The sequence below is a fragment of the Acartia tonsa genome, chromosome 10, assembly GCF_053477335.1.
Source record: "Acartia tonsa isolate MP-2025a chromosome 10, ASM5347733v1, whole genome shotgun sequence".
Taxonomy (NCBI): domain Eukaryota; kingdom Metazoa; phylum Arthropoda; class Copepoda; order Calanoida; family Acartiidae; genus Acartia; species Acartia tonsa.
This window is the reverse complement of record NC_137269.1, coordinates 348,283-374,588: the sequence shown is the minus strand read 5'-3', so window position 1 is coordinate 374,588 and position 26,306 is coordinate 348,283. Positions and strand designations below refer to the sequence as shown.

Genomic DNA, 26,306 nt, shown 5'->3' with positions numbered 1-26,306 from the left:
GTAGTACCATGTCCACCGGAAGTTTGGCCTCTCTCCCAAAGAAGGCCAGGAACGGGGTCACGCCAGTGGATCTGCAGGCCTTAGTGTTGTAGGCGAAGGCGATGGCAGGCAGGTGTGGCTCCCAGTTGTTATCGTCTCTGTCCAGGAACAGGCGCATGCCTGTGTTGAGCGTCCTATGAAACCTCTCCACTCGGTTGGACTGCGGGTTGTAGGGTGGTGGATGTGTCAGGCCAATCTCAAGTCTGGAGGCCAGTTCCTGGAATACCTGGCCGGTAAATTCCATTCCATTGTCGGAATGGATCTTCAGGGGGCATCCGAACGTGGCCAGGTGGCGGTGCAACAGGGCTTCAGCCACCGTGAGGGTGCGCTTGTTGGGGATGGCGTAGAGGCTGACAAACCGGCTGAATCCATCTTGGCAGGTGAGGATGTAGCGGTTCCCAGCTGAGGTCTCTGGCAGTGGCCCCACCAGGTCGATGAATAGGACTTGCTGTGGATACCCCTGGCGGGAGGGCACATGGATCCCCTGCTTCAGCCTCTCCTTGGTAACTTTCTGGACACACTCAGGGCAGGTTTGTACCATCAGGCGGACGTCACGGGCCAGGTTGGGCCACCAGAAGTGCATGGCAACGCGGGCGATAGTTGCGTCCATCCCAAAGTGCCCAGCCAAGGGGGTCCCATGGGCTAGAAAGAACGCGTCCTGCTGGAGGGCCGAAGGCAGCAGGTATCTTGTCCTCTCTCCTGTCAGAGTCTGGTCAGTGGTGGTGAGGCAGCCGTGCTCGTCAAGCCCCAGGGCTGGGAAGCGGCTGGCATACTGCTGCTCGTCTCGTTCCTTGCCACGCAGCTCAGCCTTGGTTGGGGCTTTGCCATCAGCCACCCATTGGCGGACACGGAGCAGGAGGGGGTCCTGTGTCTGGGCCTCCAATACTCTAGCTGGATCCAGTCGGGCGGCAGGAGGCCGGCTAGCTGCGGACTCCCCTAGCTGGCAAAGGTTGTGGATATACTCAGCCTGCTCTGCTAATTCTTCGGCGCTAGCCGTTGGCATGTTGGCATCTTCCCGGCGGCTGAGGGCGTCGGCGTTGGTATTCTGGGTGCCAGGCCTGTGGCAGACGGTAAAGTCTAAGGCCGCTAGCTCCTCCTGCCAGCGGGCCACCATCCCTGTGGATGTGTTCAGTGATTTCATCTGTAGCAAGGCAGAGGAATCAGTGTTGATCTGGAAGCTGCGGTAGGACAAGATGCCGTGGAATTTTCGGATCCCATACATAATGGCGGCCATCTCTCCCTTCCAGGACGGGTAGCGCGTCTCAGGGTCGGTTGTCTTGCGCCCCACGGCGGCAATCAGCCTCTCCTTGCCCTCCTGGCATTGACTCAGTATGGCAGAGATGGCGCGGCTGCTGAAGTCTGTGGTGAGCTGGAACACTGCTGGCAAATCAAACCTGGGCGGCGCTCGGATGGGGGCCTTGCGGAACTTGTCCTTGAGTTGCAGCAGCTGGGCTTCCATCTCAGGCGTCCAGGTTAGGGCCTTGGCCGTCTTCTGGCGGTTCATCTCGTAGGTGAGGTCTGCATACTCTGGGATGAACAGGCGGTAGTATCCAAAGAACCCCAGCAACGCCAGCAAGTCCTTGGGGGTGCTAGGGGCTGGCCAGTCCAAGATACGGTCAATATAGTCCTCTTGCATGGCTATCCCCTCACGGCTGAGGGTGTGGCCCAGATAATCCACCTTAGATCGGAACAGCTTGGTCTTGGCTGGCTTGAGGCGGATCCCTCCCCTGCGGTGGGCTTCCAAAACCTCTCGGAGCCTGGCCAGGTGGGCCCAGGTATCCTGGTGGAAGGTCAGGACGTCGTCAAGGTATGACTGGAGGTTGGCTGTGCCTAGTGGGTTTAGGACCCCTGCAATAAACCTGGAATAGACAGACGGTGCCGTAGCCAGGCCAAAGGGCATCCTTTTCCATTGATACAAGCCCCTGGGGGTGGTGAAGGCGGTGCAGGGCCTGCTGTCCTCGGACACACGGATGGTGTAGTATGCGGCCACCGCGTCTAAAGCACTGTAGACACGGTGCCCGCCAGCTCGTTCCACCAACTGCTGGATCCTAGGCAGGGGGTAGCTGTCCAGCTCCAGACACTTGTTGAGGGCTCTGTAGTCGACAGCCCAGTGGGTGCTCCCGTCCTTCTTCTTGATGGGCACCAGGGGGCTGCTCCAGGCGGAGTCTGACGGCTCTATAACTCCCTCCTGTAGCCAGGTGTCCAGTTGTTTCTCCAGTTCAGCCTCTTGCCGCGGGTTCAGATCCCTAAATCTCTGGCGGATCGGCTGGGTCCCTGGCTTGAGGCGCAGCTGCAACTCAACCACATCTGTGCAGCCGGGGGTAGAATTAGAGAAAACGTCCCTGTATTCTGACAACATAGTCCAGACCTCCTTCTTGAGCAAGGGGTCCTTGCGTAGGAACTCATTGTCTTCCATCTCCAGGGCCTCCCACAACTCCTGCATGTCTATAGGCTCAGCGGGTTCTTGGAACGAGTGGAGACGCGGGGGAGGCGTATCAGAGACCTCTAGAATGTCAGGTTTGACCAGCTCCCCTGCCACTGGGAGGCCAGCATCCAGCAAGAGGGGCACCTCCCCCTCATTGACCACCAGTACTCTAAACACAGTGGCAGAGCCAGGCCTGTGGGCATACAGGCCCTCTGGAATAACAAGATCCTCCCCAAACCTCTGTTCTGGGGCAGCTAGTTGGATGGCATCCTTGGTGCGATGGCCTACTAGCTCAACAGGGACCGCCATAACCCCGCGGCTAGGCAGGACCACCCGCTTGGCTGTGCGGAGCTGGGGTGGCTGGCCATCAATTGGAGTGACAGCGCTTAGCCTATACGTGGCTGGTGCGGGGTCAGCTTTGGCTCCGGGCCCCACCGGCCGCGACTTGACGGGCTCGGCTTCTAGAGGGGCTGATGTGTCGGAGTCAGGCGTGGCTCCGAGGGCGTCTGGCCACGATTTGACGGGCTCGGCGCTGGGAGAGGCCAAAGTGCTGGGTCCAGCTTTGGCTCCGTGGACGTCCGGCCGCGACTTGACGGGCACGGCGCCGGGAGAGGCTGGGGCCTGAGAGTTGAGTGTGGCTCCGGGTACATCAGACCGCGACTTGACGGGTCTGGACTCGGGCTTGGCTGGTGGACTGGCTGGAGGTCCCAGGTAGAGGGGGCCAGGTGGACACGGCTGGCCGTTGATAAAGGTGTCGGCGGAGAAGATTGGTTCTGGAGGGCTGGCAATCTCAGGAAACGTTGTTGGCAGGCTCTCCCTTGGCACCTTGGGCACTGGGGGCAACCCCATGGCTAGCAGGTTAGCTCCCTTGTGTGCGTTGAGCTCAGCGTCCACCCAGTGTGTGCCTTTCTCAACCACACGCGGCTGCTCAGGCAGGGGGCCTGGCAGGGGCCCCTCATAGCTTAGCTCTCTCTCAGCTGTCTCCCGGTCAATGGGGACGCCACGGAGTGGGATAAACTCCCCACGCACCCACAAGCAAGGTGGTTGCATGTCGAAACAGAGCCTAGTTCCGAACTCCTTGAGAAAATACCCTCCTAGGTTCAGAGGGTGTGAGAGGTTCCGGACCACAGTCACGTGGTATAGATGGAGTATAAGCGTGTGTGAGACTGCCATATATAACTCTTTTAACTTTCCAATTACCTGGAGGGGCTGACCTTCCTCATTAGCAGTCAGGATCTGGGTGTTGTCCGGAATCAACATGCGTTGCACGCCCATCGCGTGCATGAGGTGCTCAGAAATTACAGCAGACCCTGGTACACGGTTGCCAGAATCAATCATGGCATCAACCTGTACATGCTGGGCAGGGTCAGGGGTAGGAAACCTCACCCTGATATGGCAGGGGAAGTGGAGGTCCTGCCCTTGAGACAAGGGGGCCTCTCGTTCAGCTGGGGTTGGCAGAAACTTTGGTGGTGGCCGCACCGCAGCTATGATGGTATCGCTTACCATGGTGGCTTAGACTGTAGCTTCGAATCACTAGAGCTTATTAATTATCACTTGGTCAACAATTTTATATTTATTTTTATCACTTGGTTGACATTTGTACACACTTATGTGTTGTTATCACTAGGAGCTCTAGGTGTGATTCTGGAAGCACTGGCAGCAGGGAATGTCCGTCCTGCAAGGTTTAGAGGGGTGACGGCGGTAGGGAATGACCCGTCCTACAGCGCCGCTGGTTCGAATCCCGAAAATGGCGGCAGGGAATGGCCCGTCCTGCAGCGCCTCGGGTTCGAATCCTGGGAGGCAGCGGCAGGGAATGTCCCGTCCTGCCGTGCCTGTGGCTCAAAATCTGCTATCCGTCGCAGTGGTAGGGCTTACTTGTGTGCTGAAGCTTCGCAGCCACACATTGCCTTCTTAGGGAGACCAGCACACAGCTGTCTGTCTCGTAGGTTTGGCCTGGGTGTCCTGGGGCTTGTCCCAGCTACACTTGCCAATTTAGACTCAGTTCTGTAGCCGTCTGAGCTAAATTATCCGATTGCCGTGGCTGCGCACCTAGCGCTACTCCTACACGACACGGAAAAAGCGTCTTAACTGGCGCTTTTAGCAGGCTAAATCTGCTTGCCGTAGGCCAGAGGCCCACATATTGCGTTCAAAATGATGGAAATTCGACCTAAAAAGGCCGTCTCACGGGTCAGTTGGCGGCTGATTGTCCCCTTACTTGCCAAAGGGTCCAATCAGAGGTAGAATAGGCTAGTTTCTGTAAGGCTCGATTGAAACACGCTGACACCAAGTTCTGGTAAGCCGAGCGTTCTCGGCCCACGGGGTAACGAGTTCGGATTCAACGAGCCCTAGCCTTTAAGTATTCTACCAAACAAACAAGCAGGATTCAATCATACAGAAATTATATATTTAAACTGAATAATATTTACAAGTTATGGTTACTATATATATACAACAGATTTATAACAATGGTTAGGTTTGAAGGGGGTGTGGGGCGCTAGGGCTTAGCTCCCGACGGCAGACAGGCTGTGGGGGCAGCGGTGGTAAAGGGGGAGGCAACGCCTCCCAGTTATATAAGCGCGTGAGGGACTCGTGATAGTTGCATGTTTGAGTCCCCTCCCCACATTTAGGCAGGCTAGTTTGACCGCTGGGTGCGGGGTCAACAGCGGTCATGAGATAGATGGTGATATAATAGGACTTAGTGCAGGGGGTTTGTTATCATAAGTCACAGCGAAGCAACTCTGTAAACGGCCTGTCCGTCTGGATGTCGTATTACCACAACACAACCTTAATAGCTTATATAATAGAATTAAAATCTAAAATTATAATCATTATCATTAACATTTGTAAATTTAAATGAAAAAAGGATGACAACATCCATAAAAACGAAGCCCTAAAATCAAACGGTAAAACAAACGAGGTTGAGCACTTGTAGAATGTCAAGACTTAATAAGCAGAATCATAATTTAAAAGTAAAACAAAATTGTATAAAAACTTGTTAAAAATTTACACCAATAAAGAATTCAGTCTAAGGAATTACTTGCATTATGGGACTTGATTATAGAGATTCTTCGCTTTCTAAAAAATTGTTACAGGAATCTCCATATAAAGTTTAAAATCAATAGTAAAATTATGACATGTCTATTTTAAAGATAGGAGCTAAACGTTTCCTACGGACGGACGGAGGGACTCGACTTATAGTAAATATTAACTAAAAAACAGATCAAACGCTTTTGTAAAGTCTAACCTACTTAAATTAAATAGTACAAAAATGCTTTGTTACATAATATAATAAAATTATGGTCTAAAAGAAAAAGCATATATATAATTAAGTTATGATAAAGAAATTATAATTATTATTAGATTTAATCAATAAAATCCAGATTCCAACAGGTTTTTAAATAAGTTCAAATAAATTACCTAAAAGAAACTGTACAAGACAGACTTTTCTATATAGTAGCTTTGCCATTAAATTCAAAATACTTTAATAAAAAATTTAGTTTGTATTGAATTCCTAAGTATTTTTGTAAACCTAGCTATACTACAATGTTTATGGTTAAATTATCTCACAACAAGGATGAAAACAAACATGAAAGCGAGCCTCAACAAATCATACAATCAAACAAACAGCCTTGCTATTTATGATTTTCATTTTAAAGAAGCAAAACGTTATTGAAGAATTGATAACATGACAAACCAATTCTTTTAAATTAGGTTTAATAATAAGAAATGAAAATCTAATTGGGGGACATTTATCTGAGGTCGATTTTGCTAGGGATGATCAAGGTGCCATCCCCTAAATTAGTTAAGAGACTAATAAATAGCTTCTCTGAATAAGAAGAGTCATATCGGTTCAGTGGTTAGCGAGGTCTCCTTGTGCACACAGACAGACAAATTAACATCCAGCTACTTTATACATACTGGCTAAGGATTGTTAAAATTCAGTACTTAAAATGAATATAATAATCATGATCAAAATTTCATACAGAATTTCTGGTAATATATTTGATACGCTTTCAAGACTATATCTGGTTGTCTCAGAAATCTTCATTCAAGTTTTTAAATATACAAAACAGACTTATATGTGCCGTAATTAACTATCTCCCATTTTGAATGTTACCTATAGAATACGGGATACACCACGAGATCTTAATTCTGTGTACCTAAGAAACAAATCTTTGATTGCACGACCTTGTCTGGATGTCCTAACAGTACATGGTAATGAGATGTACCTTGTTCATCCTTCTTTCACTATTTATGTTGCGTACTTGACATAGCAGCAGTATGAATCATTTTTGACGTCTTTTTTTGACGCGTTGTTATTTTTAAATGTAGGAACGAAACATCCTATTTGTTAAAAAGCTTAGCTTTTAACAATCCCATAGAAACAAACAAACAAACACACACATACACACACACACACATACACACAAAGACACTTAAACCCTGATAGTAATCTTAGAAACATACACAGAAAAGTTGTCATATAAAAGAGCAAATCCCAATGTCGTTCTAAATAGCAAATATACATTTATTTTTATTTTTTGTTTAAAATTTATTCATTTAATTCGCTTGAATTTTAATATTGTATCATGTTTCATTCATATGCTTACCTGACCAAAGAAAAACCACCCTAAAGAACTCGACCCCAAATCTCTAGTTATTTTCAGTATATTTACGGATGGGGGAAGGGGGTGATTTTCTGTACTTGACCAAGCCCTTGAGAAAAACGACTAACATAACTAAAGTCAATTGTTAGCTTGTTATTGCTACGCTACTTATAGCTATAATTATTTATATCAATTTTGTTGGAAATGTAAGAACTCCAACATACATGCACACTAAAAACAATTTACAAAGGGGATTGGAGCTAGACCAAGGAATTGGATTTAGGCCAGGGATACAGGGATAATACAATGACGGTTTAATTAATCTCCGTTCCCACAATTTGTTAAATATTGAATATTTGGTGGAGGAAAGGGTTGTAGAGTTATTTATTATTCATTGTACTCTCCCTCCCTGGTCTAAGGCACATTACCCCTCCCTATACTGTGAATTTTGTTGGAGTTTTTAAAAGTATTTCTTTAAAAAAAAAGGTAAACAAATCCTTGTACAGAACAAAATCAATAAATCACTGATTATGACATTATCGTTAGGTATCTACTTTAATTTTCTGTATGTAACTTAAAAGGAGGTAGTGACAGAAATACTTGCGGTATAATCTTAGTTTTTGAGTAGATTTTCTTTCTAAAAGCACTTTCAAAATTTTTGTATAAATCAGTGCTTTTCTATTAAACAAATTAAATTTTTTTTTATTTCTGAAGCTTAAGATTTAAATAACTACTAAAAAGATTTAGTTCTCCATCTAAATGAAGCTTAAGACAAGTCTATGAATGGTTTTAAGCTATTTACTTTTTGAATTTCAGCCGTGGTACGGTTACAGGCTATTTTTCTGTCCCCTTCTTATTCTTCTGCATACTAAGGATTTATATGAAGAAGAATAAAGTACCTCAAAAAACCAGCATGTTACGTCATAAAAACGTGGGATTATCCATCTCTTTTTTAGGGGTTTTCTTTACCACTCCTCTTCTCATCCTTCATTTTTATGACGTCGTTGAGGGACTTTCTTTGTCTTCGATTTAAATGCTAGGACATACATTGTGTAACATAAAAACTCCATAAAAGCTCCACTTTAAAAGTCTTTTTTTTCACTGTGCATTTGAGGAGAAATGTGTTGAAAGAATCTTAAGGGGAAAGGATAAAAAGATCTGTGAATTTGTAAGAAAATGGTTTTGGCTTAAAAGTTGTTTTGTTTTCAATTCTCTGGGGCTATCTTCTGACAATACAATAATTCCATCTAGTTAGGAGCAAAGCTTCTCTATAAGTAGCGTAGCAAAGTTAGATTTTTCTATTTACATATGTTACTAGGCAATGAATAAGATTCAATTCCTTTATATTAGCACATGGTGAAAGAAATAGATTGAAGCTAGTAAAAGTTGCTGACTCAGATTATGACGTCAACAAAAAATTAAAATTAGAGGCCACTATAAATTTTACCATTGGTCAAATACAGTGTATACTGGCCTCTCATTGGTTATTTTTTTGACGTCATAATCTGAGTCAGCTAATTTTACTAGCTTCAAACCAATTGAAATGTAAAGAAAATTATACTGGTACACAAAGTTTTATCTTATTTGTTGGCCCAACATTTTTAACTTAAATTGAATTTTGATTAGTTGGTTCCAAACTAATTGTGTGCAAATTTAAGTTCTTTTAAATTTATTATAAAATAAGCATGGGGGGGGGGGTAGTTAGACATGCATTTGAAAAAAAGAAAGTGGTTTTAAAATAGCTATGCGACTATCTGACAAAATTATCCTAGATAGTCTTTTTTCTGTTTCAAATATACTTGTTTTTTTTTAATTTTTTCTACTTTTTACTGATTCATCCTTTAGATTATCCGTATATAAAAGTAACAGGTTTATTCATATTTTGGATAAGGATACCACAACCCGCCTAAGAGAAAGAGCCCCTAGAAAAAATTCCATCAAAACAAAACAGAATTTATAAATAAATTAAAGGGTATAAATTTTACCAAAGGTAGATTCTTAAAAAAAGTTTGCCCCACTAATCGCTTAGTGGGGCAAAATTGTTTTCGTGATAAATCCACCAAAATCACATTAAAATTCTACAAAAAAATAAACAAAATCATAGAAGGGTTATGAAGATAAGATTTTATTTATTTTTGTAGATTTTTTATGTGATATTGGAGGATTTTTCACGAAACAATTTTGCCCAACTAAGCGATTAGTGGGGCAAATTGTTTTTAAGAATCCACCTCAGCAGTTGGAATCACCATCCAAAACTTAAAACAAGGATATAACAAGTAGTTTTTCGTTGACAGACGGGCATACACCATACTTATAGAGTAGCGACACAATGTTAAGACCTGTTACAATAAATGTACGTGGATATTATGACAGGGGAAAAATTGTCGTCTATTTAACCTGCTAACATGGAACTAGTTTTTTGTTCTAGTCGTCCATCCAGTAGCAGGGGAGGGGATGGGGTAGAGGGGATGGTTGAGGGATAACGTTATTTTAGCCTGATGCAAGTTCACATTATTAGAGTACATGATAATCTGGTGTAAGATCCAAGTAATAATATATCCATTCATGTAAAGTTTGTTTTTGTTAATATTACATGTTTTTGTATACATTGTTAATTAGAGTAAGATTACTTCACTTTAAATGGTTAATTCTTCTTTTTAAAAAACAAGGTAAGAATTTTAAACTTTTAAGGAAAAAACTTGTTTTTTGTTTAGGATAGAATTGTTACATTAAAAAACCTTTATTGTAACCCTCCCAATCTATAAAGCATTAAATTTTTTTAGTTAAAATGACTTACTTGTATTGGGTTATTCGCCAGGTTTAAGTCAAGCAAAGAGGGCAGACAACAAAATGCTCTAGAAAAAATATTAATTTTTAGTTACTAAGCTTCACTTTTAGAAAATTAGTTTCGCCTGTCTGCATACTTGACTTGATATATAATATAATTAGAACTAAGGGATTAAAAAAGAATATGCAGAATAATAATACATTTTGTAGGCATAGTCATCGTTGAATACATTCACACAACTTCCCCTGGTTGTGTAATAAGGGAGATTATTAAGTGGTTTGGATACTTGATAGTTACGTAAAGCTCTGTATAACCCTTATCCCAAGCTTCTCTGCGGAGAGAGTAATTTATTTCGGTGACTTAATTTGGGACACCTGCCATACTCGGCGAGGGTAAGGTAATAAAGAGTAGCTCCCTTGAGACAGCGGGTCAAGGCAAAATGTACTTGGGCGTGGAGCTTGATAGCCCTAGTGGCTATACAAAAGTGTCTCGTCCTTCTCCATGACTACTTGGTGACACTAAGAAACAATGGCTACACACACACACACAAGTCATCGTTCTTCATATGTAATGTAATGTAAAATTCTTTTAACCAAATACATTCTTTTTATGGTACACTTTTTGCAAAAATTAACTAATATACCTTCTTTCCCCCTGTCACGACTCTTAATTACTTACAAAGATAAGATATATAAAGGATGCTTCGCTGAATAATATTTAAAAGCGAAGCTTTTCTATAATTAGGGTTGATCCGTCTGGCACGGATAGTTTTCTTTCTCGTTAATTTAGGCATGTTTGAATTGGCATATCGATTTCAAACTTTGCATGGTAATTCCTGTAGTACTTAGGTACGATTAAGAAAGCGTAGTAACTCTGTAATCGTTACCAATATGTCCGTACGTCCATTTTAAACATGTTGATTTCTATTTTAACATATAATTTTTATGTGATATAATAATCTGATTGATCTGATTTTTGGAATACTGTTCCTAGGACAAGTACAATGTTATAAGCGAAGCAACTCTATAATCAAGTACTAAACATGTAAGTATGTCCCTATGCATTATCCTGTATTTAAGCAGTTTTTCAACTAATATACTTACAATTTTGTTTTGACTGTTGTTTCATACACTCTATAAGTGTTGATGTTCGTTTGTCCTTTGTTCAGAGCTTCGCTTTTATGGATGTTGTCATCCTTGTTAAAGTTACCTATTATCAATTTGATTGATATTGTTTGATGATAGATCCAATGTTATAAGGTTTCTTATTTGACTCAACTGAGACTCTAAAAATATAATAAAATTAATTTTTATACTTACTCCTTTTACAGTCTTTATGGATTATTCGATCTGCAATATCTTCGGATTTTGAATCTATGTTTCAACTATCCATTTATCTATTAATCTAATTCTAAAATCATTTTACCTGATATAATTGAAATATTATTGTTGGATAGATAGATATGTTTGATAGAACTTTGAACTGGATTTAACGCCTAAAATTGATTAATTAATATTATGTATTTTTTTATTAGAATTGAAGAAGAAACAGACTATTAAATAGCGTTTTTATCAAAGTACAATAAAATACTGAAACCCCAGTAAAATTATTTTGATTTAAAAGTGTTTAAAAGTTTTTCGTTTGTTTATTTATTACTTTAGGTTATGTTAAATAGGTTAGGGCAGCCCCTTAATGATATGACATCAAAGCCTTGCATTAGAAATAGGGAGAAAAATTCACCCCCCCCCCCTATTTATTCTTTTATTTCAAAATAAAAAAGGAGAGGGGGGGGGGAGTATTGTAAAATCTTGTTTTAGAAAATATTATTTTATATTCTCGTATTTATTCGAAACCGGTGGATTAGAACCAGTTCTCATCAATACGAATAAACTATGTTTAGCATCGTATTTTATCCAGTTTTCTACAAATATATAAATGTACAATTATAAGATTAAAACCAGTTTTTTAGCCCCGAGATGCCGAAGGCATTTTATATCCGCGGAAAGCTGTTTATAATACGATGCAAGAAATAAATATTTTAAACTTTAGTGAAAAACTTTGAAACGAGTAAAAAATTAAATTTACCTTTACTGGTATTTCTTGAAGATTATTTGATTTCACTTTCAGTGTTCCCAATGAAGTTCCCTATAAAAAGTAACATGATGTTTTTCTGTATGTGTGTATGTATGTACCGAGGGATCTTGCTAACCGCCTAACCGATGTGGTTATTCTTTACAATTTAGCTTCTCTTGGAAGGTTTATATTTGAGTGAGAATACTACCAATCTCAAGAGACAATCCCCCATAGAAAAAAATTTACTTTTTCTTTTAAAACTTAAAGTGAAATTAGGGGGGTGGGGGTCGAATCAAGTCCTCAACGTAGGCACTAGTCCGATCATTTCATTTAGTAATATCTTTTTATTGAGTTCTTAATTTTAGCCTCACATACGTCCTGGGTTTGTTTCAAGCTATTAATTTTATTAATAAGTTTGAGGTTAGTTTTAGATTATTTTTCTTACCTGTTCTACCCCTTTGGATACCCTAGATGCAAACAAACTACAGGGTGTTTCAATAGAAACGTCTTTTTTAAATTCTTAATTATGCATAGAAAATAAAACAATTATATAAAATGCTTTATATATTTGGAAAACCTATTCTGGGACATTTAAGTTTCAAATAATTGAAAATTATTTTTTCAATAACTTATGCCTCAAAAACCGGAGACCTTAAATTTTAAGATTTATGGATTTAAAGATTGTGGAAAAAATGTGCACATTTTGAAAATTCAAATTGCGCGGCTTGTATTAAAAGTAGAAAAACGTTATGCATACCGTTAGAATCGTCATGAACTCTAGTTTTTGGATATATAAGAACCATTCATGTGCTATGTATAGTAAAGGAACTACGTGGTAAAATGTTTAAATTTTCTTTAAACTTTTCAACATTTCTCACATTTTTCAACGTAGCTCCTAAACTACAAATAGCACTTTATATTAGTACATTTATTTTTAGAAACTAGAGTTTATGACGATTCTTACGATATGCATGACTTTTTTCTACTATTAATGCAAGCCGCGCAATTTGAATTTTAAAAATGTGCATATTTTTTCCACAACCTTAAATCCATAAATCTTCAAAAATAAGGCCTTTGGGAAAACCGGTTTTTGAGGCATAAGTTATTGAAAAAATAATTTTCAAATATTTGAAACATAAATGTCCCAGAATAGGTTTTCCAAATATATAAAGCATTTTATATAATTGTTTTATTTTCTATGCATAATTACGAATTTAAAAAAGACGTTTCTATTGAAACACCCTGTAGTTGCCACTGTTTTGGTTAATAGACATTACATCTACTTTAATACTGTTATCGTCACGCGACTTGCATATAAAAAACTATTGTTGAAGAATTATTTTACCTGAAAAATTCCTTCTGGCAAAAGTTTCAAATGATTGGAGGACAGATCTAAACTGTGGAGGTAGGACTGATAACTAGTTGGGTTTACCATAATATTATATGCTTTAGGGGGGTGTCGATCCCCCCACCCATCGTAGATTTAAAATGAAAAGGTTCTTGGCACCTTCGAAGGAAGGGAAGTTCAGTAAGTCGGCACTTTTCTGTTAGTATGTATTTTCTAGGAACGACGATTTCTCTTTGGAAAATAGCTATAAACCTTCCCATTATTTATGAGAAGCTTCATGTAAAAGAGAACCATATCGGTTAAGCAGTTAGCGAGATTCTTCGCTACAGACAGACAGAAAGACTCACACAGATCCTGTTACTATCATATAGGAATAGATAGTTATATAATATTGTGGGTGCCTGAATAATTTAGAATGTAGAGAACTTAGATGGTTTCCAGCTAGGTTGAGACGTTGGAGATCTTTCATCATAGAGAAGCTATTCTCATCTAAAAACAAGGATCATTATGTCTATATTTTATAGCAAAGCAAAAATAACCACAATATAACTGAAGAATATAAGAATTGACTCCAGTAATAGAGTACCTCTGTTATTAATATCAAGATAACCCTAGGGCCCAGGTACCAAAAGAAGTAAAAAAGAAGTAAAGACTTTTTTTAAAGTTTTTTATCTTTAGTCATTAGTATCAAGCAAGCCTTTATGTTTGATTATTAATGAGGGTAGATTTAACTAGAATTGTATTGCTCTAGGGTTAGTTTAGCGGTTGCGTATTAAACGTCTAGTTTTTATTCAAAAGGATGAGGGATGAGGCTAAAAATCGTCCTATGTCATCCGAAGTCCTAAATTTAATTAAATATAGCTTTAGACCATCTCGGCATCGCTTCCCTAAAACAGTTCAGTTGGTAACGAGATCTTAAAGAAAATAAAATTGTTAGAAACCTTTTTTCATTCAATCTTACTGTATATAAATATTTTAGACCACCCATACAACATACACACATCACTTCACTAGGAAAGCTTCATTCCTATTGTTTAATACCTATATTTGCGACAACTTTTACTAATCTGAACCTTTCAATTTTCAACAATTACAAAAGATCCCCCCTCTCAGGTGGGTTCAAACTGGCGACATACATGTCAAGTATCCAAGATTCTATAGTTGAGCTATGAAGGATACTAAATATAATACCTATAGAGTCAATGTTGTTATTAGATAAATCTAGAACCATCAGTTTTCGTAAACATCCAATGTTTCCCTAAAATAAATAATAGGTATTCATACAATCGTATTATAGACAGCTTTCAATTTATATTAAAATAAAAAATGTACAAATAAAGCTGGTATTAATAAAATGATTTTTCATTTTAATATTCGTAGAAAGGTGTCTGTAATGCAATGCGATAAATGATTTTTCATTATGGCGGAGAACCGGTTATAATCCAACAGATAATAATCGGTTTTTGAAGCCATACGAAAAAACCAATTAATATTAAATACTTGGAAGGAAGGAAAATTGTACTGAATATTATACTGGTACCTAAGCCCATTCTCTTATTTGTCGAATTTTTTTTTTTTTTTACTTTGACTAGATTTTAATTAGTTGGTCAAAACTAAACACTTTTAAATAAGTAATATTATTATAAAGAATGTGCATGAATCTATCGCTGTTTGTCTTATCCCTTCTAAATTGTGTAAAAAAATAAAGAATTTTACCTTTGTAATTTTGGATAGCTTATTGCTGCCTAAGTTTAGATGCTTGAGAAGAGAAGAGAGAGGATCAAAATATCCGCTGTCTATGCTACTTATATTATTTGCTGAGAGGTCTAAACTCCTAAATAGATAGATAGATATATATATATAGAGATAGTATCAAAATATCCACTGTCTATGCTACTTATATTATTTGCTGAGAGGTCTAAACTCCTAAATAAATAGATATATATAGAGAGATAGTATCAAAATATCCGCTGTCTATGCTACTTATAATATTTGCTGAAAGGTCTAAACTCCTAAATAAATAGATAGATATATATAGAGATAGTATCAAAATATTCACGGTCTATGCTACTTATATTATTTGCTGAGAGGTCTAAACTCCTAAATAGATAGATAGATATATATAGAGAGATAGTATCAAAATATCCACTGTCTATGCTACTTATATTATTAGCTGAGAGGTCTAAACTCCTAAATAGATAGATAGATATATATAGAGAGATAGTATCAAAATATCCACTGTCTATGCTACTTATATTATTAGCTGAAAGGTCTAAACTCCTAAATAGATAGATAGATATATATAGAGAGATAGTATCAAAATATCCACTGTCTATGCTACTTATATTATCAGCTGAAAGGTCTAAACTCCTAAATAAATAGATAGATATGTAAAGAGAGATAGTATCAAAATATCCACTGTCTATTAGACTATAAAAGTTGGAAAGATTTTTAATCAATATAATAGATTTGAAATCTGCATAAAATTTTAAGGATTTTTTTTATAAAATTAGTTTTTTATATAATTCTTTATTTAAAGGCGCAAATACAAATTAAGTTAAATAATTTTGAGATCTGTGATTGGTGGATTAAAAACTATCTGCGCTCTGATTGGAGAAGCTTAAGTGACGTACATCATTCAACCAATTAGAGCGTTGGTAGTTTCCAATCCAGCTATCCTATTGGTCAAAATTTATTAACTTAAATCGTATTTGCGCCTTTAAATAAAGAATTATATAAAAAACGAATTTTATAAAAAAATCCTTAAAATTTTATGCAGATTTCAAATCTATTATACACTGTTAAAAATAATTTTTTTATTTAGTATCAATTGATACTCTGGAGAGTATTGGACCCGTAAGTACCCTACAACTATAGAATTAATATATAACACTATGTAATACTATATAACACAATAATTATTACTATACATAACCCATACATTTTTTTAGTATCGATTGATACGCTCTAGGGTACTATAGAATACGCTGTAGAAAAGTTTATAAAAATAGTAATATTTTATATGTTGTAGGGTATCGGAAAATACGCTGTAGAAATGTTTCTTGATTTAGTACTATTTCATACGCTGAAGCGTATCAGACAATACGCAAGAGAATGGATTATTAAAATAGTAACTATTCATTCGTTCTAGGGTACGAATCTGTACTGTAAAGAATAATTGAAACAGGCCCCATTCGTGCACACCTCTCATGGAAGTGTTTCAATGCTTGGTCGTTTTAGACGAAGATGAAATGTTACTATTTATGCTCAGATTTATAGTTTGTTTTTTTGTAATTACGACTGACCATAGTTTTTATTTTTAAGGATAATGTTTAGTCCTAAACATCTTTAAAGTAATTTTTTTACTAAATTTACATTTAAATTAATGTTTTATGGCTCTGCTTGGTATGTTTGTTGATATAACAAAATGTATATGTACATATAATAATCATATATTATAAACTGATCTTTCATACAAAGTAAAACAGTTTCATTCCCTACAAAGTATCAAAAATTATGATAGAGGGTAACAACAATTGTGAAGGAGGGCAATGAAAAATTACTTCTACCGTATTGAATTATATTCCCAAGAGCGTATTAGACAATACTATACAGACAAATACATTATTTAGTACTACGTGTTACTTCACAGAACATTACCTAATACTTAATACAGCATTGAAAACTTCCTTGTATCGTAATGAGGTTTTTTTCCTACTACGTACGGATTGACACTATACATTAATGTGAAGAATATAGAGTATCATCTGATGCTAAAAAAAAATTTTATTTTTAACAGTGTATTGATTAAAAATCTTTCCAACTTTTATAGTCTACTGTCTATGCTACTTATATTATTTAAATAGATAGACAGATTGGTAGTTAAGTAAAGCTATTAGATAATAGATATTTAGTTAGTTACATAATCAGATAGGCAGATGGAAAGACATAAAATCTGTAGTTTTATATAACCCAGGAGGGAGGGGGAGAACTTTTGACTGTAAATTATAATTGTCCCCACAGTTTTATAACTCTCATTCATTGGACTCAAAATTTTGATTACTTTATTTACATATAGCGGCTATGCCCCTAGAAGCCTCTAGGGTTACGTTTGGGGGAGGGGGGTTGATTGCCATTTTTTAAATTTTAGAGTCCAAAAGAAAAAGTAAATAAAAATCGTGGTTGGAATTTTGAAATCGTTTTTGAGCGGTTTATTTTTTTTCTTGGTGCGATTTCTCTTGGTAGGGTGGTGGAACCCTCCCGCAGAATAGTTATCAACCTTCCTTGGAAGTAGGAGAAGCTACCCTGATAAGGAGAATCATATCGGTCCAGCGGTTTCTTTATTATAAGGATTGATTGGTTAAAAAAAGCAATAACCAAAACTGGAATCCCTCAACTGTAATCTACAGAAGGGCTGATTTTGTGTCTTATCATTGGAGAGGTAAATTAATTAATCCTCTATTGTCTTATCCCCTAAGATCCCTGATGAAAGCAATAATATTTTAATGGATATGAATAATTCTGTATCTAATATTGTAAAATAAAATAATGCAATATGGTTTACAATTGTAATAATGTAAAAAATGTAATAAAGGAAAGCAAAGAATCTTGCATAAAAAAGCGAACTCAACTTGAATGACTTTTTACATAACAACCCCCTACCAAAACTTTTTTGTGAGCAACCTTTTTTGTAGATTCTATTGTGTCTATTTCAAAGTTCTAATAATCATTTTTGGTTAAATTTTTTAGTGTCCTTAATAAATGTTATGAAATATAAAAAATCTGAACTAGTTTCTAGTTTTAGGGAAAATAGGGTTATATTAAAAGGAGAAAGGAAAATTGAATTTCTCATTAATTTTCCAATCCCTGTAACCCTACAAGTGATGTGAAACTCATTTCTAGTAATAATTTGAGATAACAAAAACTATAATTAGTTTCTCGCAGGGATAAAGGGATCTGACAATGAATGCTAATTTATTTTTTAGGCAGTTCTATGAAATTCCATTTGAGTTAACAGAAATGGATCTTTAAATCATTTAGGGGTGAGCCAAGCAAGATCTGCCTCGAGGTGAGCAAGAGCTGAGCCACAGCTACTTCTAAAAAAATATTGATCTTTAAAAGATTTACAACTCGTTTTGAGCCAGGTCACTTCTCGGCTCGTTGGCATTACAATACGAGTGTGAGCCGTAGGCGAGCCGCTTAGTGAGCCGGATCACCAATGCTATTTCAATTTTAAGTTTGATATGTGGTGAGCAACTTTTAAAATCGGCTCGCTTGTGCCTCGGCTCGGGCAGATCGGTGATTTAAAGATCCAGCTCTGGTAAAACATGAAATGAAGAATTAGTTTAGGTAAATTTAACAGCCATTGCCTTTTCTCTCCCGGATTTCTTCAAATTGCACTTGTAATAAGTCAAATATTTTCATTAAAGTAATAGATGGATAGAGACAGTTAAACATATGAATGACTAGATATATACAAAAATAGATAAATAGATAGATAAATATAGACAAATAGGTATATAAAATAGATAAATTTTTAATTAGAGAAATGGATAGTAAGATGAAGAAAATCATATTAAATAAATGGAAATAAACCTTAAAAAAAAGATAAATTATAAATCTATATGCATATAAACTTAAAATGAAGGATAAAAAACTTTAATCCTATGAATTATGAAAAGATAAATATATTACCTTATTCTTGAATTTGATGAATATGTCATACTCTTGTTCAAACTTAAACTCTAAATAAAATGATAATATTATAGACAGCCTTCCGCGGATATGAAAACGATAAATTGTAAGACTGATTCCGGTTTTGTTAGTCCCAAGGGGCCGAAGGTCAGAAATAACAAAACTGGTATTAATATTATGATTTTATAATTCGTAAAGAAATGTCTTTAATAAGATACGATACAAGATTTTCAGTATGACTTGAAAACATGTTCCAATCCAGCGGATACCAATAGGTTTTGAAGCCATAATGGAAAAATAATTAGTATCTTTCTTTTGGAATACAGGTTTTTTTTTATAACTATCTCTATATGTATGCCGGTAAGACCAAAAAACAAGATATTCTAAGCTGCTAAAAGATATAGAATTTCCTTACTTATAGGTATTTCTTTCAAAAAAATAAATTATTTAAAATGTTTTGTTTCTAACTTGTTAAAACTATTATTTAATTCACTAAGCTTAGTTTAAATACCGGTAAATACAGAAGATTAGAAAATTCAAATCTCTGTTTCCCCTTTCATTTGAGAATGTTAAACATTTAGTCTGTGTTTGATAATGTATGCCATTTCTCCTTTTCTTTTCTTTTTGTCTCTGACCTTCATTAGAAGTGTTTTTTCAAGCGTGCCAAAAAATTCAGTAACTTGCTTTAGAGTGTGACTATTATGAAGTGAAGAGAACATCTACCCCCCTATGAAAAGAAAAAAAAACATCAGGAAGGGGGGAAAACACCCCCTAATAAAATCCTGTCCACACCACTGATCATACAGGTACCCAAATTATTATAAACATACTCTCTCATATGTTAACTTCAAACTTTTGGGTACTTTTAATAAATCTGCATAGGTTGTTTTTTACTAGAAGTATCCAAACTTTTGAACCAATAGATTACTACATAAGGGGGTAGAATCATAAATCAGCATTTGGGATGTACATCAATTTAAAGTTATATATGGTTATACAAAAAATATACTAAAACTTTTTTCCTACAGAAATGAATAAACATATCTTCTTAGCCATATGTAGAAGTTCAAAGATAAGTTACTCATATTTTACAGGTCATATTCACAAATAGTCTTTAGGAAAAACATTAATTTATAAAAATGATTTCACTGATAAGTTTAAAATATTTTTACACATTTAGAAAATTTAGATAATTACTCATGTTTTAAAGGCATTATTCACTAAGGTCTATAAGAAAAATGGGAAGGTCTTGTTCTAAAAAAAAAGATATATTGATAATTCTATTTTAAATATCTGATTATTTTCATACTCCTCTAAAGTATACTTATTGAATACAAAACTATAGTACATTTCGTGAAGCAACCCTCATAGTACACATTTAATGAATATAGCCCTCTGACCTGAATATTATTATGGCTAAGATCTAACTATTGACTTGTTAATATACAAACTTCAATTGGACACTTTATCAATATAACTTTGTAGTACATTTAATGAATCTACCCTCATAGTATATTTATATTTAATATATTTAATTTCATGGTATATTTTAAGAATATGTTCATATAGCACATTTAATGAATCTAACCTTGTAGTATATTAAATCAATACAACCCTCTAACCTGAATATTATTATGACTAAGATCTAACCGTAGACTGGTTAATATACAAAATTTAATTGGACACTATGAATATTACTCTGCAGTACATTTTATGAATCAACCCTTACAGTATATTTAATGAATAGAACCCTCTCACCTGAATATTATTATGGCTAAGATCTAACTATAGACTGGTTAATATATTTAATTTTATCTTGTACATTTAATGAATATGACCACGTACTATGTTTAATGAATCTAACCTCGTAGTAAATTAAATGAATAGAACCCTCTGACCTGAATATTATTATGGCTAAGATCTAACTATGGACTGGTTAATATACAAAATTTAATTGGACACTATGAATATTACTCTGCAGTACATTTTATGAATCTACCCTTACAGGATATTTAATGAATAGAGCCCTCTGACCTGAATATTATTATGCCCAAGATCTAACTGTATACTAGTTAATATATTTATTTTTATCTTGTACATTTAACGAATATGACCCCATACTATGTTTAATGAATCTACCCTTACAGTATATTTAATGAATAGAGCCCTCTGACCTGAATATTATTATGGCTAAGATCTAACTGTAGACTGGTTAAAGAGGCCACATTATCAAAACTGTCCAAGCTTAAAGATCTGAAAAAAAGATAGATAGATAATTTTGAAATAAAAAGTTTGACTACAAAAAGCTAGATATACCTAGTAGTTAATGTTTTGAATAGCTCAGAGAAACGAAATAAAGTATAAGTAGATAGAGAAATTAGTAAAACAAGGATGACAACATCCATAAAAGTGAAGCACTGAAACGGACAAACGGACATGAACACTTATATAGTGTCAGGACTGAATAATCAGAATATAAATGTAAAAGAGTCGAATCAAAATTGTAAGTAAATTTGTTGAAAAATTGCTTTATACAGGATAATGTTTATGGACATACTTACATATTTAGGACTTGATTATAGAGTTGCTTCGCTTATAACATTATACTTTGTTGTCCCAGGAATCAATATACCAAAAATCAGATCAATCGGATGATTAGATCACATAAAAATTTGTTGTTAAAAAAGTAAAAAAAATCAACATGTTTAAAATGGTCGTACGGAAATTTTGGTAATGATTATAGAGTTGCTACGCTTTCTAAATCCTACCTAACTACTAAAGGAATCACCATGCAAAATTTGAAATCGATAGGACAATTCTAACATGCCTAAATTAACGAAAAAAGCTATCCGTTACGGACGGACGGACGGACGGACCGACCCTAATTATAGAAAAGCTTCGCTTTTAAAAAAAGTTAGTTTATAAGAAAGGTTTAACTAAATGAATAAATTATTATTAGTAAAGTTTATCTATGATTCCCTTTGTGTGTCTGTCAGTCCATCCGTAACGCTCTGGAAGAAGTGTTATTTTCTCAGCAGCTATTTAAGATAATTGACAGCTGAAATATTTTGTACAGATTCCCTAAACCAATGAGCATCAAGTATATAATTTACTTTTTCCGTTATTCATACTTCAAAGACAAAGAATGACACACAGAAAACTGTCCCGAATTTGTATTAATTTTGAGGAACAAGACTCCAGTTACGTCATATTTTTCTTTCCCGAAAAAGGGAAGGGGGAAAGAAAAAAAAGGGAAGGGGTAAGAAAAAAGAGATGGGAGAAAAGGGGGTTTTCCCCATCTCTTTTGAAGAGATTTTCTTCCCCCCTTCCCTTTTTCGGGAAAGAAAAATATGACGTCACTGGAGTCTTGTTCCTCAAAATTAATACAAATTCGGGACAGTTTTCTGTGTGTCCAAAGAATTAGATATTAATTTTTGATTCGTGATTTATAGAACAATCTATCTCTTTCTAAATAAACATCTGCTTTATATGTCATTTGTCCGTTTGTCTATTATGATCTTTTTGTGCTCCCCTCCATGTTGACGTGGTCATCCATTTTTTTTGAAAAGATAGATTAAGATACAATATTTATGTTGATAGATAGATACTTTTATAAAGTGAACTTTAATAAATAGTAAAAAAGAAATATAAAAAAAATAATTTTACCTTAGTTTATTATAAGCTAATCGAATAACTTTTAGACTGTGTAGATTTTGAAATGCCTCGTCAGATATTGTTTGGATTTGATTTCCTGTTTTATTCAATATTATTTAGTATCTAAGGCATGGGTTAGGGTAAAGGCTTTTTTTACCCCCCTCAAACATTGAAACCCCTGTTTTCCCCCTTAAAAATTTGAAAAAATACTTTTGATTACCTTCCTCAGACCTTTGAAACCTCTCACTTTACCCACTTTAGCATCGTACAACTAATTACTGCGGTTTTGGAGAGTGGGAGTATTTTACTTTAATTTGACTTTTAGCGAACGGCTAATTGACAAAACTTGATTATAGAGCAGCTGCGTTACAAACAATACTAAATAATCCTGCCTTCGAGATTTAAATATCTCAACGATTTCATATCTAGGAAAGACCTAAAAATAACAAATCAATAGATCAATAGAAACCCTTTTTTATTTATAGATTGATAAAAATTAGATAGATAATTAGATAGAAAGATACATAAATAGTAAATAGATAGATAGAAAGATAGACAGATGAATAAATAGATAGAAATAATACCTTTTCTCTAAAGCTTTGATTCTATTGTCGTTGAGTTTTAAAACCTCCAGTTTTTCAAATCTAAATACATCACTGTCGATCTTACTAAATTGTCAAAAAAAAACATTAGAATTTAAATCAAATCCTGTAACATAAAGTAGTAAGGTTTTTACGTCAGAATCTTATGATTTTGATAAATACTACATAAGTTAAGCATGCTTTACATTGGACCCCGTATAGTTTTAAGCTATCTAAATTTTAAATAAAGTCTTAGGTTGGTTTAAGGCTAGTTTTCTGTTCTTTCCTACTCGTGTCACTAGACGCGCAGCCGCTAGTATATTATCAACACAGAGAAGAAAAGGAAACTTTTCTATAATAAATTTGTGTCCAATCTTTTCAATTAATCTATAATGCATTGTCTTATCCCTGATATCGACAAAAATACAATGTTAGAAACACAACAGAAACAAAACAACAAATCTAAAATAATAATAAATAATTACAAACACTAAATCTAAGATTCTTATTAGTGTTTAGTGACACAAGGACTTGCTCTCATTATAGAGCAGCTAGGCTACTAATTAAAGCATTAAACGTGTCTTTTGTAGCTAAAATAAAAAAAACTATCATTCTTTTTTTTCAAGATAAAGTCCCCTCCCCCTTTGTTGATATAAATACCATGGGAATAGTAAGCAAAAGTTATTGTGTCTAAATTGTATTACAATTGTGTTATCCAAGGATCTAAAGGAATAAGACAGTGGCCGACAAACTGATGTATATTTTTAATGATAATACACAAAATTACCTCTCTGTAGATTACAATTAGTAGCTGAAACATTTCAATGTAATCAACCAAGCAATCACAATCAAATAAAAGTTGTCAAAGTTGTTAATCTAATGAATAAGATATCGTTATTAAACTTTTGTGACTAGCGTATTGTCCCCTTTCTTCCTGGTGTTATCTCTTATTTATACAAGTAGCTTCGTCTCAAGTCTTAAGGGAATTTTTGTAACTACCACAATTAATTTGAAAAATATAATAATGTTTAATTTATATTATTCTAATGTTTAAATTTTCCTGAGATGATTGAAAGAAAGATCTAAAATCTCCAAATCTGGGTTTGCCTAAAAATTAATAGATCATTATATAAAAGTAATATATAAAGTCTCTAAGTAAGTCTTTCTGCAAAGAATATCGCTTACAGATAGAACGATATGGTTTATCATAACAATAAGCTACTCATAGGTCCTGGGAAAGTTTATAACTATTTTTGAGATATGATACCTCCACCCTCCCAAGAGAAATTGTCCAAAAAAAATAATCTATATTTTTCTCCTTAAAGAATATAATGTAAATTGGAGTGTCAATCCGTCCCTCCTTCCCTCAAGTACATCTAGGGGCGTAACCGCTAGTACAGAATGATTTCATAACTAAATTAAACAGCTTTTTATTTTGTTCAGTGTATTTGAGTAAATAGATTATAAGAGTCCATATTGTGTATATACTATAAACTAAACTCTCTAAAGTTATAACTCTTACGTATATGACAATTGGGACAAATATACGTACAAACATACTCTAATTATATAATATCTTCGTTACTTCACTATACCTGGCTGTGCAATGTTCCTTGTTGTAAAGTTTTCAGCTCGTTGTCTTGCAGGTACAACTCTCTAAATAAACAAGGATAACAACATCAAAAGCTCATAAATTTATAACTATTTGCATATGGGTTGGGTCATTTATAAGTAGGTATAGAGTAAATGCGTCAATTTAAATTAATTTTGAGATTACTTATTATCAGTTAACATCTTTAAATATTTGTTAAAAAAAAACTTCAAAAATCAACTAATATTTCGTTTCATCAATATGGTATAAAAATGAATGAATTCATTAATAGGCTGCCTTTTTATCATACATGTTGTTGCTTTTCTTTGCTGTGCTACTATGGACACAATTGTCCTTGTTAAAAAATATTACCTAAGATTTTTCATTTTATAGAACACATCTACAGGGAGGCTTTGTATGTAATTATTGCTCAAATCCAATACTTCTAGTAATACCAAATCCTAGAAAAATAATACAGTGAATCTTCCTATAGTTCCAATGAAAATTTATACGATTTTTGAGGCAGGTTTTCTCCAACCTCTCTACAAAAATTACATAAAGAAAGGTTAATGTTGGTCTTAACACCGACTAAAAGACTAAATGATCTTTAAAATTTACACATAGATTGTTAGCAATTCCTATATTATAATCGATCCGATAAAATTAAATTAATCTTTAATTTTTTGTGAAGATTTCCTTGACTATGAACAAGTATTTTTTCTTGGCTGATATATAAGCTAGATGACTTAAATTTTTGTTGAGATTGTCCCCACAAAAAAAACTATTAATTACTTTGTATTATCTTTGTAAACGTCTTTTTTGTTTTTATTAGCTTTACAATTTATTCATGTTGTCATCTTTACCATGTATCCATATTAAGAAATGTATGTAGGATAATATTACAAGTATAGAGATGCTACGCTTTTAATAAGAAAGGGAAAACCAGGAAGGAAGGGAGGGGACATTGGGGTATTTATTACAATGGTATCCAAAGTTTTATAACCACATTACTTTAAAACATCTTGGTTCTTTAGCTGAATTTTGATTGGTTAGTTAAAAACTTTTAGTGCTCAATCTTTTCAACCAATAATTTTAATAATCTTCAGAAGTTGCAACTTCTTTATCCTCATTATGTATCAATTATTCCCCTATTGTCTTATCCCTTTATATCCCTGGAGTACAACCAAAAAGAGAGAGAAAGTAGACAAGGGATGAAATCAATTTTTTTCTTGGCTTCAGAGAAGTATTTGTATGTCTATAAATCATGTTGGTTTCAGTTAGGGGGTTTCAAAGTTCCATGAAATTTGGAATTTTTGCTAAAATATTTTTTTAAAATCCGGGTTTTTTGTTTTATATTCCAAATTGATGTGAAAAAAAACATACAATCAAACAGCCAGGGATATGAAGGGATAAGACAAAGGACGATAAATTGATACACAATTCCAATAATGATTAACAAAATTATCTTTCTGTAGATTAAAGTTATTGTTTGACAAGTTTAAAAAC

General features: G+C 35.4%; 3 protein-coding genes across 3 annotated transcripts in view; 1 reads left to right on the top strand and 2 right to left on the bottom strand.

Moving 5' to 3' along the window:
* The window catches only part of LOC145330364 (chaoptin-like), a 29,704-nt gene extending 6,972 nt beyond the window's left edge, over nt 1–22,732 (bottom strand). The window contains exons 1-11 of the mRNA XM_080175001.1: nt 22,641–22,732; nt 21,149–21,227; nt 18,975–19,024; nt 14,997–15,114; nt 14,472–14,538; nt 13,682–13,769; nt 13,278–13,350; nt 11,945–12,004; nt 11,285–11,354; nt 11,069–11,144; nt 9,869–9,926 (exon numbers count right to left, since the gene is read on the bottom strand). Coding sequence (XP_080031127.1) covers nt 9,869–9,926; nt 11,069–11,144; nt 11,285–11,354; nt 11,945–12,004; nt 13,278–13,350; nt 13,682–13,769; nt 14,472–14,538; nt 14,997–15,114; nt 18,975–19,003 — 639 coding nt within the window. The 5' untranslated portion in view covers nt 19,004–19,024; nt 21,149–21,227; nt 22,641–22,732. The remainder of the gene's footprint in view (nt 1–9,868; nt 9,927–11,068; nt 11,145–11,284; nt 11,355–11,944; nt 12,005–13,277; nt 13,351–13,681; nt 13,770–14,471; nt 14,539–14,996; nt 15,115–18,974; nt 19,025–21,148; nt 21,228–22,640) is intronic.
* Nucleotides 1–26,306, top strand: part of RpL6 (ribosomal protein L6) — a 208,346-nt gene that overhangs the window by 57,843 nt on the left and 124,197 nt on the right. The gene's annotated exons all lie outside the window — the stretch shown is intronic.
* The window catches only part of LOC145330363 (chaoptin-like), a 59,066-nt gene continuing 55,766 nt past the window's right edge, over nt 23,007–26,306 (bottom strand). Inside the window, exons 25-29 of the mRNA XM_080175000.1 lie at nt 25,173–25,261; nt 24,805–24,865; nt 24,272–24,316; nt 23,213–23,298; nt 23,007–23,064 (exon numbers count right to left, since the gene is read on the bottom strand). Coding sequence (XP_080031126.1) covers nt 23,007–23,064; nt 23,213–23,298; nt 24,272–24,316; nt 24,805–24,865; nt 25,173–25,261 — 339 coding nt within the window. The remainder of the gene's footprint in view (nt 23,065–23,212; nt 23,299–24,271; nt 24,317–24,804; nt 24,866–25,172; nt 25,262–26,306) is intronic.